This window comes from Mastigoproctus giganteus, chromosome 7 (genome assembly GCF_048544385.1).
Source record: "Mastigoproctus giganteus isolate SK-2022 chromosome 7, ASM4854438v1, whole genome shotgun sequence".
In the NCBI taxonomy this organism is placed as follows: domain Eukaryota; kingdom Metazoa; phylum Arthropoda; class Arachnida; order Uropygi; family Thelyphonidae; genus Mastigoproctus; species Mastigoproctus giganteus.
In genome coordinates this window covers 205,335,080-205,347,401 of record NC_143581.1, presented here as the reverse complement: position 1 = coordinate 205,347,401, position 12,322 = coordinate 205,335,080, and the positions used below count along the sequence as shown (strand labels likewise).

Sequence of the window (12,322 nt, the reverse complement as noted above, 5' to 3'; positions counted from 1 at the left end):
TTCATAAAATCTAACAAATTCATCTGACGACAGCGCCTTCTTTTTTTCACGCAGAATTTCTTTGTAGCAAGCTCATAATTTTTTTATTCCTTGCTTTGTAGCTATAACGCGTTCTTCGTTGGAGTCTGTTTTCTAAAATTTTTAAGCCTTTTCAATTGAGCTGAGACCTTCTGTCAAGCTTGCATTGTCATGTGCTTTTCTGGTGGAACTGGGTCTGAAGTGTCGGATAATTCAGTGACGTTTTGCTTACGCATCTCTATGGGCTCATTCATTGTCAGCTCCTCAATATGTAAATCCAACAGCTCGTTGACATCATCACCAATTACTTCCAAATCTAATTGCCTGGCAAGATTAACAACTTCTATCATATGAGCGACATGATCAGTTTCTGGCGTTGTTTTCGTCTCGTTTTTGAAAAAAAAATTGACAAAGTTTCTTCCAGACACCATTCAATGTTTTTTTGTGAATATCATCCCAAGATTCTTCAATGATTCTTACGGCATCTAAAACATTGAATTGTTTCCAAAAGTCTTTAACAGTTATCTCACTATTTTGTCTCATAGCTTCATTCAGACGTGGAAACGAACGCCTCTGTAGTAGGCCTTGAATGTTTTGATGACTCCCTGGTCCATTGGTTGAAGCAAGCTGGTTGTGTTTGGAGGCAAAAACACAACTTTCACACGTCGGCCGAAATTAATTAGGGTGGCAGGAGGGTGACCGGGTGCATTGTTAATAAGAAGGATCAATTTAATGGAATCTGTTTAGACTTGCAATAACGTTTGACTTCGGGTATGAAGAGGTGACCAAACCAGTCCACAAAAACAGAAGCTGTCACCCAAGCTTTATGATTTGACTTCCTAATCACTGGTAAGCTAATTTTAGATATATTTTTTAAAACTCTTGGGTTTTCAGAGCGATAAATTAAGAGAGGTTTTAACTTGCAGTCACCAGCTGCATTCCCGCCAACCATCATTGTCAATTGGTCTTTGGAAACCTTAAAGCCTGGAAAGTTTTTTATTCGTGAAAACGATGTAATTTCCGACAAAAGTTGAGCACGAACGCGAACACACACATTATAAATATGACAGTTCGAAACAAATTCTTGTATATGTGTGTAGCTCATGCGGCAGCAAAGTTGAATTTGGTTCATCTTTTGCTCTCATTCTCCGCCATCACACCGTATATCGATAGCATATGAAAAACGACCTTGAAGATAGCGGACGGCATTGTTGCCAAATGAAAAAATCAAGAACCGCGTAACTCTGAGTTCGTGTAAGTTGGGGTAGCGGAAGTGGGGGTATTACTGTATTTCACTTTCTCTTGTACCTGCTCATATTCCTGCACAAAAGTGGCAATCACGTCATGCAGTGCATCATATCTTCTCTTTTGCCCCTCAGATGGACCTGCCTGTGCATTAGCCAGTGTCAATCTGTGGCAAGCCATGTCCCTCTTCAGTCCAAACAAAAACCACATACTGGAATTAAGTGCATTATGAAATCCCTAACAGCAGTTTGTAGTTTTAGGCAACCGTTCAAGAGCTGTATCATGATGATTCCATATTCTTATTGGAAATTGGGGATTTCTACTTGCTGCACCCTCGATGTATGTGGAAAAGAAGTATGTGAGCACCTCATTATAGCTATCTTCGTCTGGAAATGTGTCGGAAAGCTCATCAAAGACACTCCTTACATCATGGACTGGGATAAAGGTTAATGCAGCAAGAGACTTCAGCTTGAGTTTTATATTTATATCAGTTTCAAATTCAGTCTTCAAGCCAACACTGAGTTTCCTGATGAGACTCTGACACAGATGGAAATAGCACCCTTTGACCTCAGCATGTGGAAAGGCAATCCTCACTGCATTCATGCAAGCCTTCTCAAAATCCACTAAATGCAGATAGCAGCACTTTTGAGGCACCAGATTTTGAACCAACAGCTTCATGATTTCAAACATTCTATTATAAGTATCCAAGTTCTTTTTCTGTAACAAAATGTAAATACATGGTAGATATAGGCAGATGAGTTACCCACCTTGGCATGCCACATATACAGTTGGTAAAACATGTTTGGAACTTTATCAAAGGTGCCATCTCCATAAATTGTATCTTTGTTCAATTCAACCAAAAATTCTGTCTGGTTCATCCACACCTAAATCATGAAGTATCAGTTGACGGTACTTCTCAGGAATGTCAAAATTTACTGTTGTTGGATTAGACAAATGGCTGTCTTTTCTGTGATTTAGAAGATTTCTCACAAGAGATGATTGTTTGGGCATATGTGCCAGTACATCGTTACTCAACTCTGACAACGCATTCCCCACCACATTGCGAGGAGTAGAACTAACTACTCATGTATTACCTCATTTTGCTTCTGGCAACATTGGCTTCTGCCTTTTGAGGACAGGAATCATGACAGTGTTCAGTTGGTTGTTGTACTATATTGTCATCTTTTGTCATTTATAACTGAATGACAATTGAGGGTGCAGCAGGTAGAGATCCCCCGTTTCCAATAAGAATATGGAATCATCATGATGCAGCTCTTGAACGGTCACCGAAATCTACAAACTGCTGTGAGGGATTTCACAATGCACTTAATTCCCTATTCCACTGCAGTCATCCCAGCATGTAGTTTTTGTTTGATGGACTGAAGAGGAACCTGTCTTGCCACAGGTTGACACTGGCTAATGTACAGGCAGGTCCATCTATAGGTGAAAAAGAGAAGATATGTTGCACTGCATGATGTGGTTGCCACTTTTGTGCAGGAATATGAGCAGGTACAAGAGAAACTGAAATAGTTGCAGAGATTGGCTAGCTTGCAGTTATGAAAATTCTATTCAAATCCTTGTCAAATAAATAAATCACTGAAATATGTCTGAATTAGTAGTTTCAAGTACAGGATAGCAATTTGGTGATCAACAGTTAATAATTGACAGCTTCATTTAGTAATCATGTTTGTCATTGAGTGTTGTTTTAATTCTTGTCATATGGGTAGCATTAACAGTATCAAATTTGATACTGTTAATAACTGAGTACTTTGACAGTATCAGTGAAGTTATGATGTAATTTTTAGTTTAATTAATGAATAAGAATTATTAATTTGTTCTTTTAATTTTCTAGGTTTATATGCCAGATGGTCAGTACGAGTATTGGTCACAAATGGCACCATCTTCTAGTGTAGTAGCTCCCCCTTTTTTAAAGAAAGAAAAATTCAGTACTGACAATTCTCCACGCAGTGAAGAGGATACTACTCACATTGGTAAATATTATTTGAAATATCTTGGTAGTTTTTCTATAAGTTAGGTTAGGTTTCATTCATTTTTCTGCTTTGTGTTGGAAATTGTTAATGTCATGCTAATGACATATTTTGTTAAATATTTCAGATGCATTTACGAAACAATATGGGCCAGTTTAATTTAAAAATAATCAATTTGGATTAAGTGCAGCAGGGTACAGTTATCTTGTATTTGTTTACAAACATTTTGAAATAAAGAACACTGGGGGGGGGGTGATCTGATTCTTTTTTTTCTTCTTCTTCTTCTTCTTCTTCTTCTTCTTCTTCACATACATGAAATCCTCATTTTATCCTCATTATTTGCTCCCTTAGTCAGTTGCCCTAGTAACTGAGTGATTACAGTACGATATTGTATATTGTGAGCTTCCTGTAGAATATTATTCTATATCATTCCAGAAGGGAATTTAAAGTCAAATCTCTTTCTCTCTCTCAAGGTAAAGTAATTAAATGCTTAGAAAACTACCTTTCCCCCCATTGTTTGCTAACAAAATTAAACCCTATCCCACTTACTTCCAGCAGCTTGGCTACTAAGTGGCACTGCCCCCCCCCCATAGCAGGACTAGAAACTTGGGAGGGAAATCCCTCAGGACTAAAAGGAGAAAATGTTGATAATTCTAGCTGTGTATTACGTGGCTCTCTGATCCTGATCAAAGGGTTAAATAAGACACCTAATGCCAAAAGACAGAGAACAGACACTGCTACCAGTGTAGTACTTATTTTCACCCATTAACTAATCATCCTTTTGTAGAAATTCTTAAAGAAATTGCTGGCCCTTCTGAGATGATCTGGAGACTACATTACAGTTAGGTGACTTGTTGAAATGTCAGAACATCAACACTCAGGACTGCTATTGAAAATCTTGTATTTTGATGGAATACCCCGCTGAAGTTAAGCCTCATACCACTTTGATTGTCTAATAAAGGCGTAATAGCTAAGTGAGACTTTCTACATGTGACAGAAGAAGAAAAAAAGCACAAGCTCCAAGACTATGCACCATAATTTTAACTGTTATGGCACTTCAAATTTGCCTTCATCTGTAAAAGCGGGCCTACTTATTCCAAATCCAATTAGGTGTTTTAAATGTTAGAGGTTTGGTCACTTTCAAACATTCTGTAAGATATTTGCTGTATATGCCTCACTTGGATCTAGGAATATACACACACGCACGCGCGCGCACGTACAGACTTATTAGAAGGCAAAGAAACTGATATCTTCAACTAACAGTGTCTGAACCAATGCATCAGCAGTCAAAAGTCAATTACAATAGCAATTCAGACATATTTCTGTCTGAATTGCTATTGTATAATGACTTTTGACTAGATATATCCTTGTCTGAATGGACACATACTGTTCTTTCATAGACGCAATTAAACACTCTACAGAATGAGGCTAATTCCATAAGTACCCTCTTTCAGTTCTGTGGCTGCTGATTCATCATTAAAAACATTAAAAAAAAAACAACTTAATTCTGAAAATGCTGAAAATAGGAAAAAGGCAGACACTTCTTTTTATATGGACATTGATGATCAGACACCACATTTCTGTACTGAAAATATACAGACACACAGACTTAGGAAAGCCAATATTTCCAAAAAAAGACAAACCAAATATGTATAGAAAAGATAATATCCAGTGGAGCACATCATGGAGTAGCAATACTCATTATTCTCAGAATTCCCTCTAAATCTGTGCAACTTCATTAGAATTTTTTGCAACCCACAATGTCACTTTAATTGTTGTTTCACCATATATTCCAATCAATCATACATATGCTTTTTTTGAACATCTTGTTCATCATCACTCCTCACCTCTATTCTTAGAGACCTTAATGCACATCATCTTCTATGGGATTTGCTACCACTGCATAAGCATGGGAGCTAATATAAAGACTCCTTAATAAACAGAATTTAACGCTTAAATACTGGAGCTCATACTTATGTACACCTCCCCACCGGTACAAGTACAGTGCTTGATTTATACCCTCTCTTATATTGGACAGTTCTGGATGGTCTCTTGAATACTGATCACCATCTGGTGACCTGCACAGTTTTAACTAATACATGTCTGCAAAAAGAATTACATGGAGATTCAGAGATGCCAACTGGAGTCAATATTAGAAACATGCAGTCTTCTTTGTCTTTGCCTTTTCCCACGTTATATGGAGTCGGCATTCAATGTTCTCAATTCACACTTTACATCCTCTTCTTCTCCTCTAGTTGGATTAACTTCTTAACTAGAACACATCTATTTGTTTTGGCATAGTTTTTATGACCAGATGCCCTTCCTGACGTCAACCCTCACCATTTATCCGGGCTTGGGATTTAAGCTGCCAATCTACTAAACCTGCCGCAGCCATATAAATGGAGTAGCTCTTATTCAGTGATGAAGCTTCCTCGTGATGTCACAATTTAATAATAATGTTATGCAATTTATGCTGAATTTCTAGTCACCACTAGAAACAAGCAGGTGGCACTGCTGTAGTTCTTTTATCTCCTGGAATCATCCAAATGACTGACTCGGTTGAATTACTGTGACCTTGAAAATACCAATAATGTATAACTCAGCAACACGTGAGTATTTTTAAATACAATTTGGTATCCTGAAACTTCTACATCAAAGCTATCAGGTAGCACAACTATTCTACTAAGAATTCCCAGTGACTGATTATAGTTCCTTAAAAATTTAATGACCTTGAAATTTCCTATGTTTTCTTATGTCGGAACATAATAATGATAGCCATTCCTACGTTGATATTAATATTAGAAACATGCAGTACTGGATGAAAATGCCATTCTTTTTCTTCCAATAGCTTCTACAGTAACTTATGTCACAGACTTAAAGAATTAGATAGTATGAATCAGAGCTGTAATGCTCAATACATTCTACGTTGATATTAATATTTGTAAAATAATAAGAGGAGTTTACCTCAATATAGTACGTAGAACACTTCCGTATGATACTCTCTCCAGCAATTAAAACAAAAAAATTGAAAATTTTACATTACAGTAAAAAATAAAAAATAATTAAAAATCAATTGTACACATTTAAAAATAATTAAAAAACAAATGAGCACAATTAAAAATCAAACTAACGCAATTAAATTAATTAAAAGAAATTTAATGCAAAAATTGCAAAAACGATTTTCCTTCCTGAAGCTGACAACACTTTTCGCCATATGTCGTGATCACAGGAACAAAAATTACCGAATAGGGGTGAGCATGGAACTTAAATAGGGATTATTTGTCTTCGCGCATGCATGTAAAAGCCCACGAATCAGAGATTAGAAAAGGCCTGCGACCTTAATGCACATTAAGGTCGCAATTGTATTTACAGTTGTATTTATACTCCAAATTGTATTTACAGAATTCTCATGTAATTTAATTTCAACGGTTTCTGCAATTAATATTCTGGTATAGTTACGTTGGACACTAAGTATTTTGGCCTCGTTAAATAAAAAAAGTGTTTTTCATTAATGGTCTGAAAGGCTAATTCTGACACTGCTGGACGAGAAGCACGAACTGAGGCTTCTTGTTGATTTACACAAATATTCTGAGAAAAACTCGTCGAACCTTGTTGTATACCAGGTCATTAATTTGTATTGCGAACGCGGAAAGAACCGAGCGATTGTTCAGTATAGTTTGTAATTTCCGTATTGGTCTGCCACAATTTTAAAATCGATTAAAAAATAGATTAAAGAATCTTAAGCTGTTTGTGTCACTGGTCAACATATGGGACTTAAATAAAGTTATTTTTTTTTGATATTACTATTGTTGGCTAGTGTAGTATTTTGTATCCTATCTTATCCTTAGCCTCTATACCCTAATTCGGTTTATTTTGGCAAGGGGATAACCCCTGTTCAAGAACCTGCTATTTAATATTTGTATTTCTGAGCCCAAAGCAGATTCCGTCGTTGAATATTTATAGGCATTTAGAAATTGATTAAAGATAATTGATCTTTTGTAGGTTAACGGGTGATAGCGGGTAATGTAGAAGCACACCGGTGTTTGTAGGTTTTCGATAGATGCTAAATTAGATTTTATTCGAGTCCCGAGTAAGCGTGAAATTTAAAAAGTTTAATGACTTTGTATCTGTATCCTCCCTTTCCAATGTAAATTTGAGTCTAGAATGAATATTATTAAACGAATGTAAAATGTCTTGGATAGTACTACTATCAGTAATAACTAGAACATCGTCTAAATACCTCCTATATTATGTGATACGGGGCCGAAAAGGTGTCAAATGTATATGCTCAATCGTTGAGAGATAGATCTCTGACATTAAGCTGCTCAGGTTCAAACCTATTGGTAATCCAAAAATTTGTTTGTACACCTTGTCTCGAAAGGTGATATAGTTGGCCTCAACTAACAGTTTAATTAAGTGAAAAATTTCCTTAATAGGTAGCTTCGTATAATTAATCGGTATAGAGTTATTATTTACCATATCCCAAATAATATCTAAAGTGTATTCAACGTTTACATTCGTATATATAATGAGGTAACATCTAGTGAGAATAAATTGTCATTGTTGCCAAGTGTAGTCTTTAAGATTATTAAATAATGTATCGCAGTTCTTAATCCCAAATTGTATTACCTGTCTAAAGGGTTTTATAATGCTATATACACGTGTGGCTAAGGATGAAAATGCTGAGTTCCTGTAGGAAACAATAGGTCGAATAGGAAATCCAGTCATGTGTAATTTTACCTGACCGAAAAGTGCAGGAATATTGTATGTTCTGGCCTTCAATTCCTTTAACTGAGCCATAGTAGTGTAATAATTTTTTCGATACGTAGTTAATGTTTTCTTATATTGATTGACCAAATTGGTAAACAGTGCCGGGTCTACTTCAAAGATAAGTGGAGGTATCTGAAACAACTGAATCTAACTTATTAATATAATCTGGTTTATCTAGTATTACCACTGTATCCTCCTTTATCTGCCCTCTGTATAATAATGTCTTTATTTTCCTGAAGTTCTTGTAAAGCTGAACTGTCGTGTATTCAATTTAGGAAGTCATGTTTTTTTATGTTATTCACTACTTGGTTAACATGTTGAATCGTTAAAAATTAAAAAGAATCGTTAGATTCTTTTTAATATTTTTAATTGCATTAAATTGATTTTAATTGTGTTAAATTGTTTTTAATTATTTTTTACTCTAATGTAAGTTTTCGATTTAATTTCTGGAGAGTATCATACAGAAATGTTCTACGTACTATATTGAGGTAAACTCCTCTTATTATTTTACAGACTTAAAGAATGTAGCTGTAATTTTTTTTTTTTTTTTTTTTTATGAAACTCCCAAACACAAAAGGTATCAAAACCTATAATACTTGGTACCATGGGGTACCAAGAAGTATGGGGAGGGGGACAGGGATGCTGGAAACTTTGCTCTAGTGACTAAACATGGATTTTGCCACTTCAAGCCTCCAATAAGCAAAGTGGTGGTATTGCACTGGTTGATGAGTCGTCTTCCATTTAGGAGTTCTGTACTGAGGTCATCTAGAATACACGGCTATCTTAAAATATGTTGAAGCCATTCTTTCTCTTCTAATAGAAGAGGAACAATGGCATCTCTTGCATCACAAAAAAAAAAAAAAATAAATAAAAAAAATAATAATAAAAAATAATGAATGGAGTTGAAATTACTGTACAGAGATATTTTAAGATAGCTATGTATCCAGAATACACAGCTGTCCTAAAATGTGTGCAGCACCACAAAGAGTCTAATGAATAGAAGAAAGCAAGAGCAAAAGCCCACTTGTAAGGTGGAAAAGCAGAAAAGAAGAATAAATCTACCTTGCATCAACCATTACTAGAGCAACAGACATTACAGGTAATCCTTGTATAACATGGTAGTTAGGTTCCTATAAAATCTTGTGTAGTACAAAACTGTGTTATATGGGACTAAGAACCAATACAAAACTGGGGATTATGTTCCAAAAGTTAATAAAAATACATACTTTTTTTATAACTATTGGGCACTTGAAAAGGGCATATTGGGCACTTAAAAATTACAGCTGTGACTTGCAGGCTTCAAAAAAACGATAAGTGTTTATCTTTTTATTTACATAATTTTTTTTTATATTGTACTTAATACGTAGTCTTATAGTTATAGTTACGCTGGTTATTTTTATTTTAATTTAGATAAACAGTTTTTGTAGATATACATAATACTTAATATACGTAAAACCGTTATTTTATTCAAATCTTGCAGCCATTGTTTATATATATAGTGGTAGGGAATTCAAATTTTTAATTAAGGTAGCTAGGTAGCTCTAATGTATAATTTATAGAGTAATATGCTTCACTGTTTCTATTAGATAGCGTAGTATTGACATTTAATTAATTTAATTTATTGATTTTATTAATTTAAAATATCATGCCCCAAACTAGAGCAGCAAAGCAACGGGCACAAAGTGGCAGGAATGTTGTGACTCGGGGGAGAACTGAGGGGGGCGATTCTCCAATGCATCACAGCCTAAAAAAATGTGCGACTTGTGAAATGTTTGCCGAACTCTCTGGAACAGAACATGATACTGCCATGGGGGGTGTCTTTGTGTGTGCGCGATGTAAGGAGTGTAAGGAAATCAGGCGACAACTCAGCGTTGTTATGAGCCTGTATGAGAGTTTGAAGGACAGGGTGGATGCCCTCGAAAGATCTAAATTGAGGGGCCCATCAATCTCTCAGCTGCCCACATCAACGCCAGAGCTTCCACTTGGTCATCATGCAACACAGCGGCAACCCCCAAAGCAGAATGCGCTGGTCCCACAGGAACTAGTAGTTGTTGATGACTCTATTGTCAGGGAATCGGGAAACATGCTTTGTAAAAAGGATAGGTGGAACAGGACCAGGGTATGTCTGCCAGAGGCAAAGGTTGAGGATGTTGTAGAGCGGATATCATCTTTTAAGGGCACAAAAGGTGATATAGTTGTACACTGGAATAGGAGTAGAAGCATGTATAGTAAATAAATTTGATGAATTTGAAGTGTTAGTCAAGACATCAAAGGCGGATATTGTTGGGATAGCAGAGGTGTGGTGTCACACAGATATAAGGAATGCTGAACTGGAATTTGGGGAATACCATATGTACAGAAAGGATAGACAGGATAGAAAGGGAGGAGGAGTTATGCTGTTAATTAAGAAAAACATAAAATCAAAAGAAGTGCATCCAATTGATATAGATGAACACTGTTCAGTCAGTTTGGTGTGACATAAGCACTGCGAAAGCAAAAATAAGAGTAGGAGTGTGTTATAGGCCTAATGAGTACAATGAACAATTGTACAGAGAAATAGAGTGGGCAAGTAAATCGGAATGCCTTATAATGGGGGATTTTAACTTGCCAGATATTGACTGAAACTTGTGGGTTAGTCACTCACACACTAGTCAGACTTTTGTGGATTTATTGGATGATTGTTTTCTGCAGCAGCATGTTCGAGAGGCAACCAGAGAAAGTAATACTCTTGATCTGGTAGTAGTAGTGGCATGTGATGCAAGAAAGCAAGTGTATGAGCTTATGCAGCATCAGCCAAAAAAAAAAAAAAAAAATCACACCATTCCCTCCAAATGCCTGTCCAGTTCCTCCTTAAATTTATTCAACCTATCAACTTCCACAACGACAGATGGAAGTTTGTTCCAGCAATTAACCACCCGCTGGCTAAAGGCAAATTTCCGTACATCTATTCTACATCTGTCTTTTCTTAATTTGAATTTATGCCCCCTTAGTTTCGTAATCTGAACAAGTGGAAGGATCCCCTCAGAATTCAGCGTGCCCAACCCATTCAAGGCCTTATACACCTCAGTCAGAACACCGTGCAGGTGCCTAGTCTCCAGCCACTGCAATTGCAGAACTTAAGCCTCTCTTGGTAAAAGGATCTCTTCATCCCCCTCACCAATCTTGTTGCCCTTCTCTGTACACGCTCAAGAAAATCTACATCCTTCCTAAAATGAGGCCTCCAGACCTGTACGCAGTACTGAAGGCATGGCCTGACCATTGCTTTATACAGAGGGACAATCACCTCCTTCTCCCTGCTAGCAAAATTCCTATATATCATTGACAAAACCACATGACCTGCCCTAGCAGCCTGTCTGCATTGCTCAGAAAACTTCATATCTGACTGCACAATCACTCCCAGGTCTTTTTCATTTTCTACCACCTTAAGTGTAGTACCACATAGTTGATACGTTTCTCTGGGGTTACTTCTACCCATATGCAGTACTTTGAATTTGTCAAGGTTAAACTTCAATCGCCACTTCTTAGCCCATCTGCATAAATTATCTAGATTCTGTTGCAGTAGCACACTGCCATTACTGTCATTTACAACCCTGCCAACCTTTGTATCATCTGCAAACTTCGACATTAAGCCTGATATACCTTCATCAATATCATTGATAAATATACAAAACAACAGTGGACCCAACACCGAACCCTGTGGAACTCCACTAATAACATTAGTCCAAGAAGAGCAGCACCCATTGATTACCACCCTCTGTCTACTCCCACTAAACCATCCTTTTATCCATTGTAGCAACTTACCCTTAATACCATTCTGCTCCAATTTGTACAATAGTCTTCCATGCGCAACAGTGTCAAAAGCTTTCCTGAAATCCAAATATATGATATCAAAATTATTTTTTGCATCCAGTTCCTTTGTAACCATATCATAATATCCTATCAAATTTGTCAGAGAAGACTTTCCCTTAACAAACCCATGCTGTGTCTGAATTATTGCTGCAGTCTTGTCTAGATGATCCTGCAATCCATCTTTAATCAGTGACTCCATTATTTTAACCGGAACAGAAGTTAAACTTACTGGTCTGTAATTACTCATGTCACCCTTCGATCTCCCTTTGTGAACTGGGGATACATTTGCACATCTCCAGTTGGTGGGGACCTCCCCTGAATCCAATGATGCTCTCATAATTATGGCTAAGGGTTTGCTTAGTTGCTTTGCCGCCTCCTTTAAAATAACTGGATAGATCCCATCCACGCCCAGGTGCTTTTCTTATGTTTAACTTCAACAATTTCTCCTCCAC

At 36.7% G+C, this 12,322-nt stretch overlaps 1 protein-coding gene across 3 annotated transcripts in view; it reads left to right on the top strand.

Annotated features, from left to right (window-relative positions):
• LOC150083611 (uncharacterized) overlaps positions 1 to 12,322 on the top strand; it is a 344,088-nt gene that overhangs the window by 134,246 nt on the left and 197,520 nt on the right. For all 3 annotated transcript variants that reach the window (XR_016547211.1, XM_090378089.1, XM_090378088.1), the window contains exon 5: positions 3,116 to 3,254. Coding sequence is in view for 2 of the 3 variants with exons in the window: in XM_090378089.1 (XP_090234215.1) it covers positions 3,116 to 3,254 (139 nt within the window). In the remaining variant the exon portion in view is untranslated. The remainder of the gene's footprint in view (positions 1 to 3,115; positions 3,255 to 12,322) is intronic.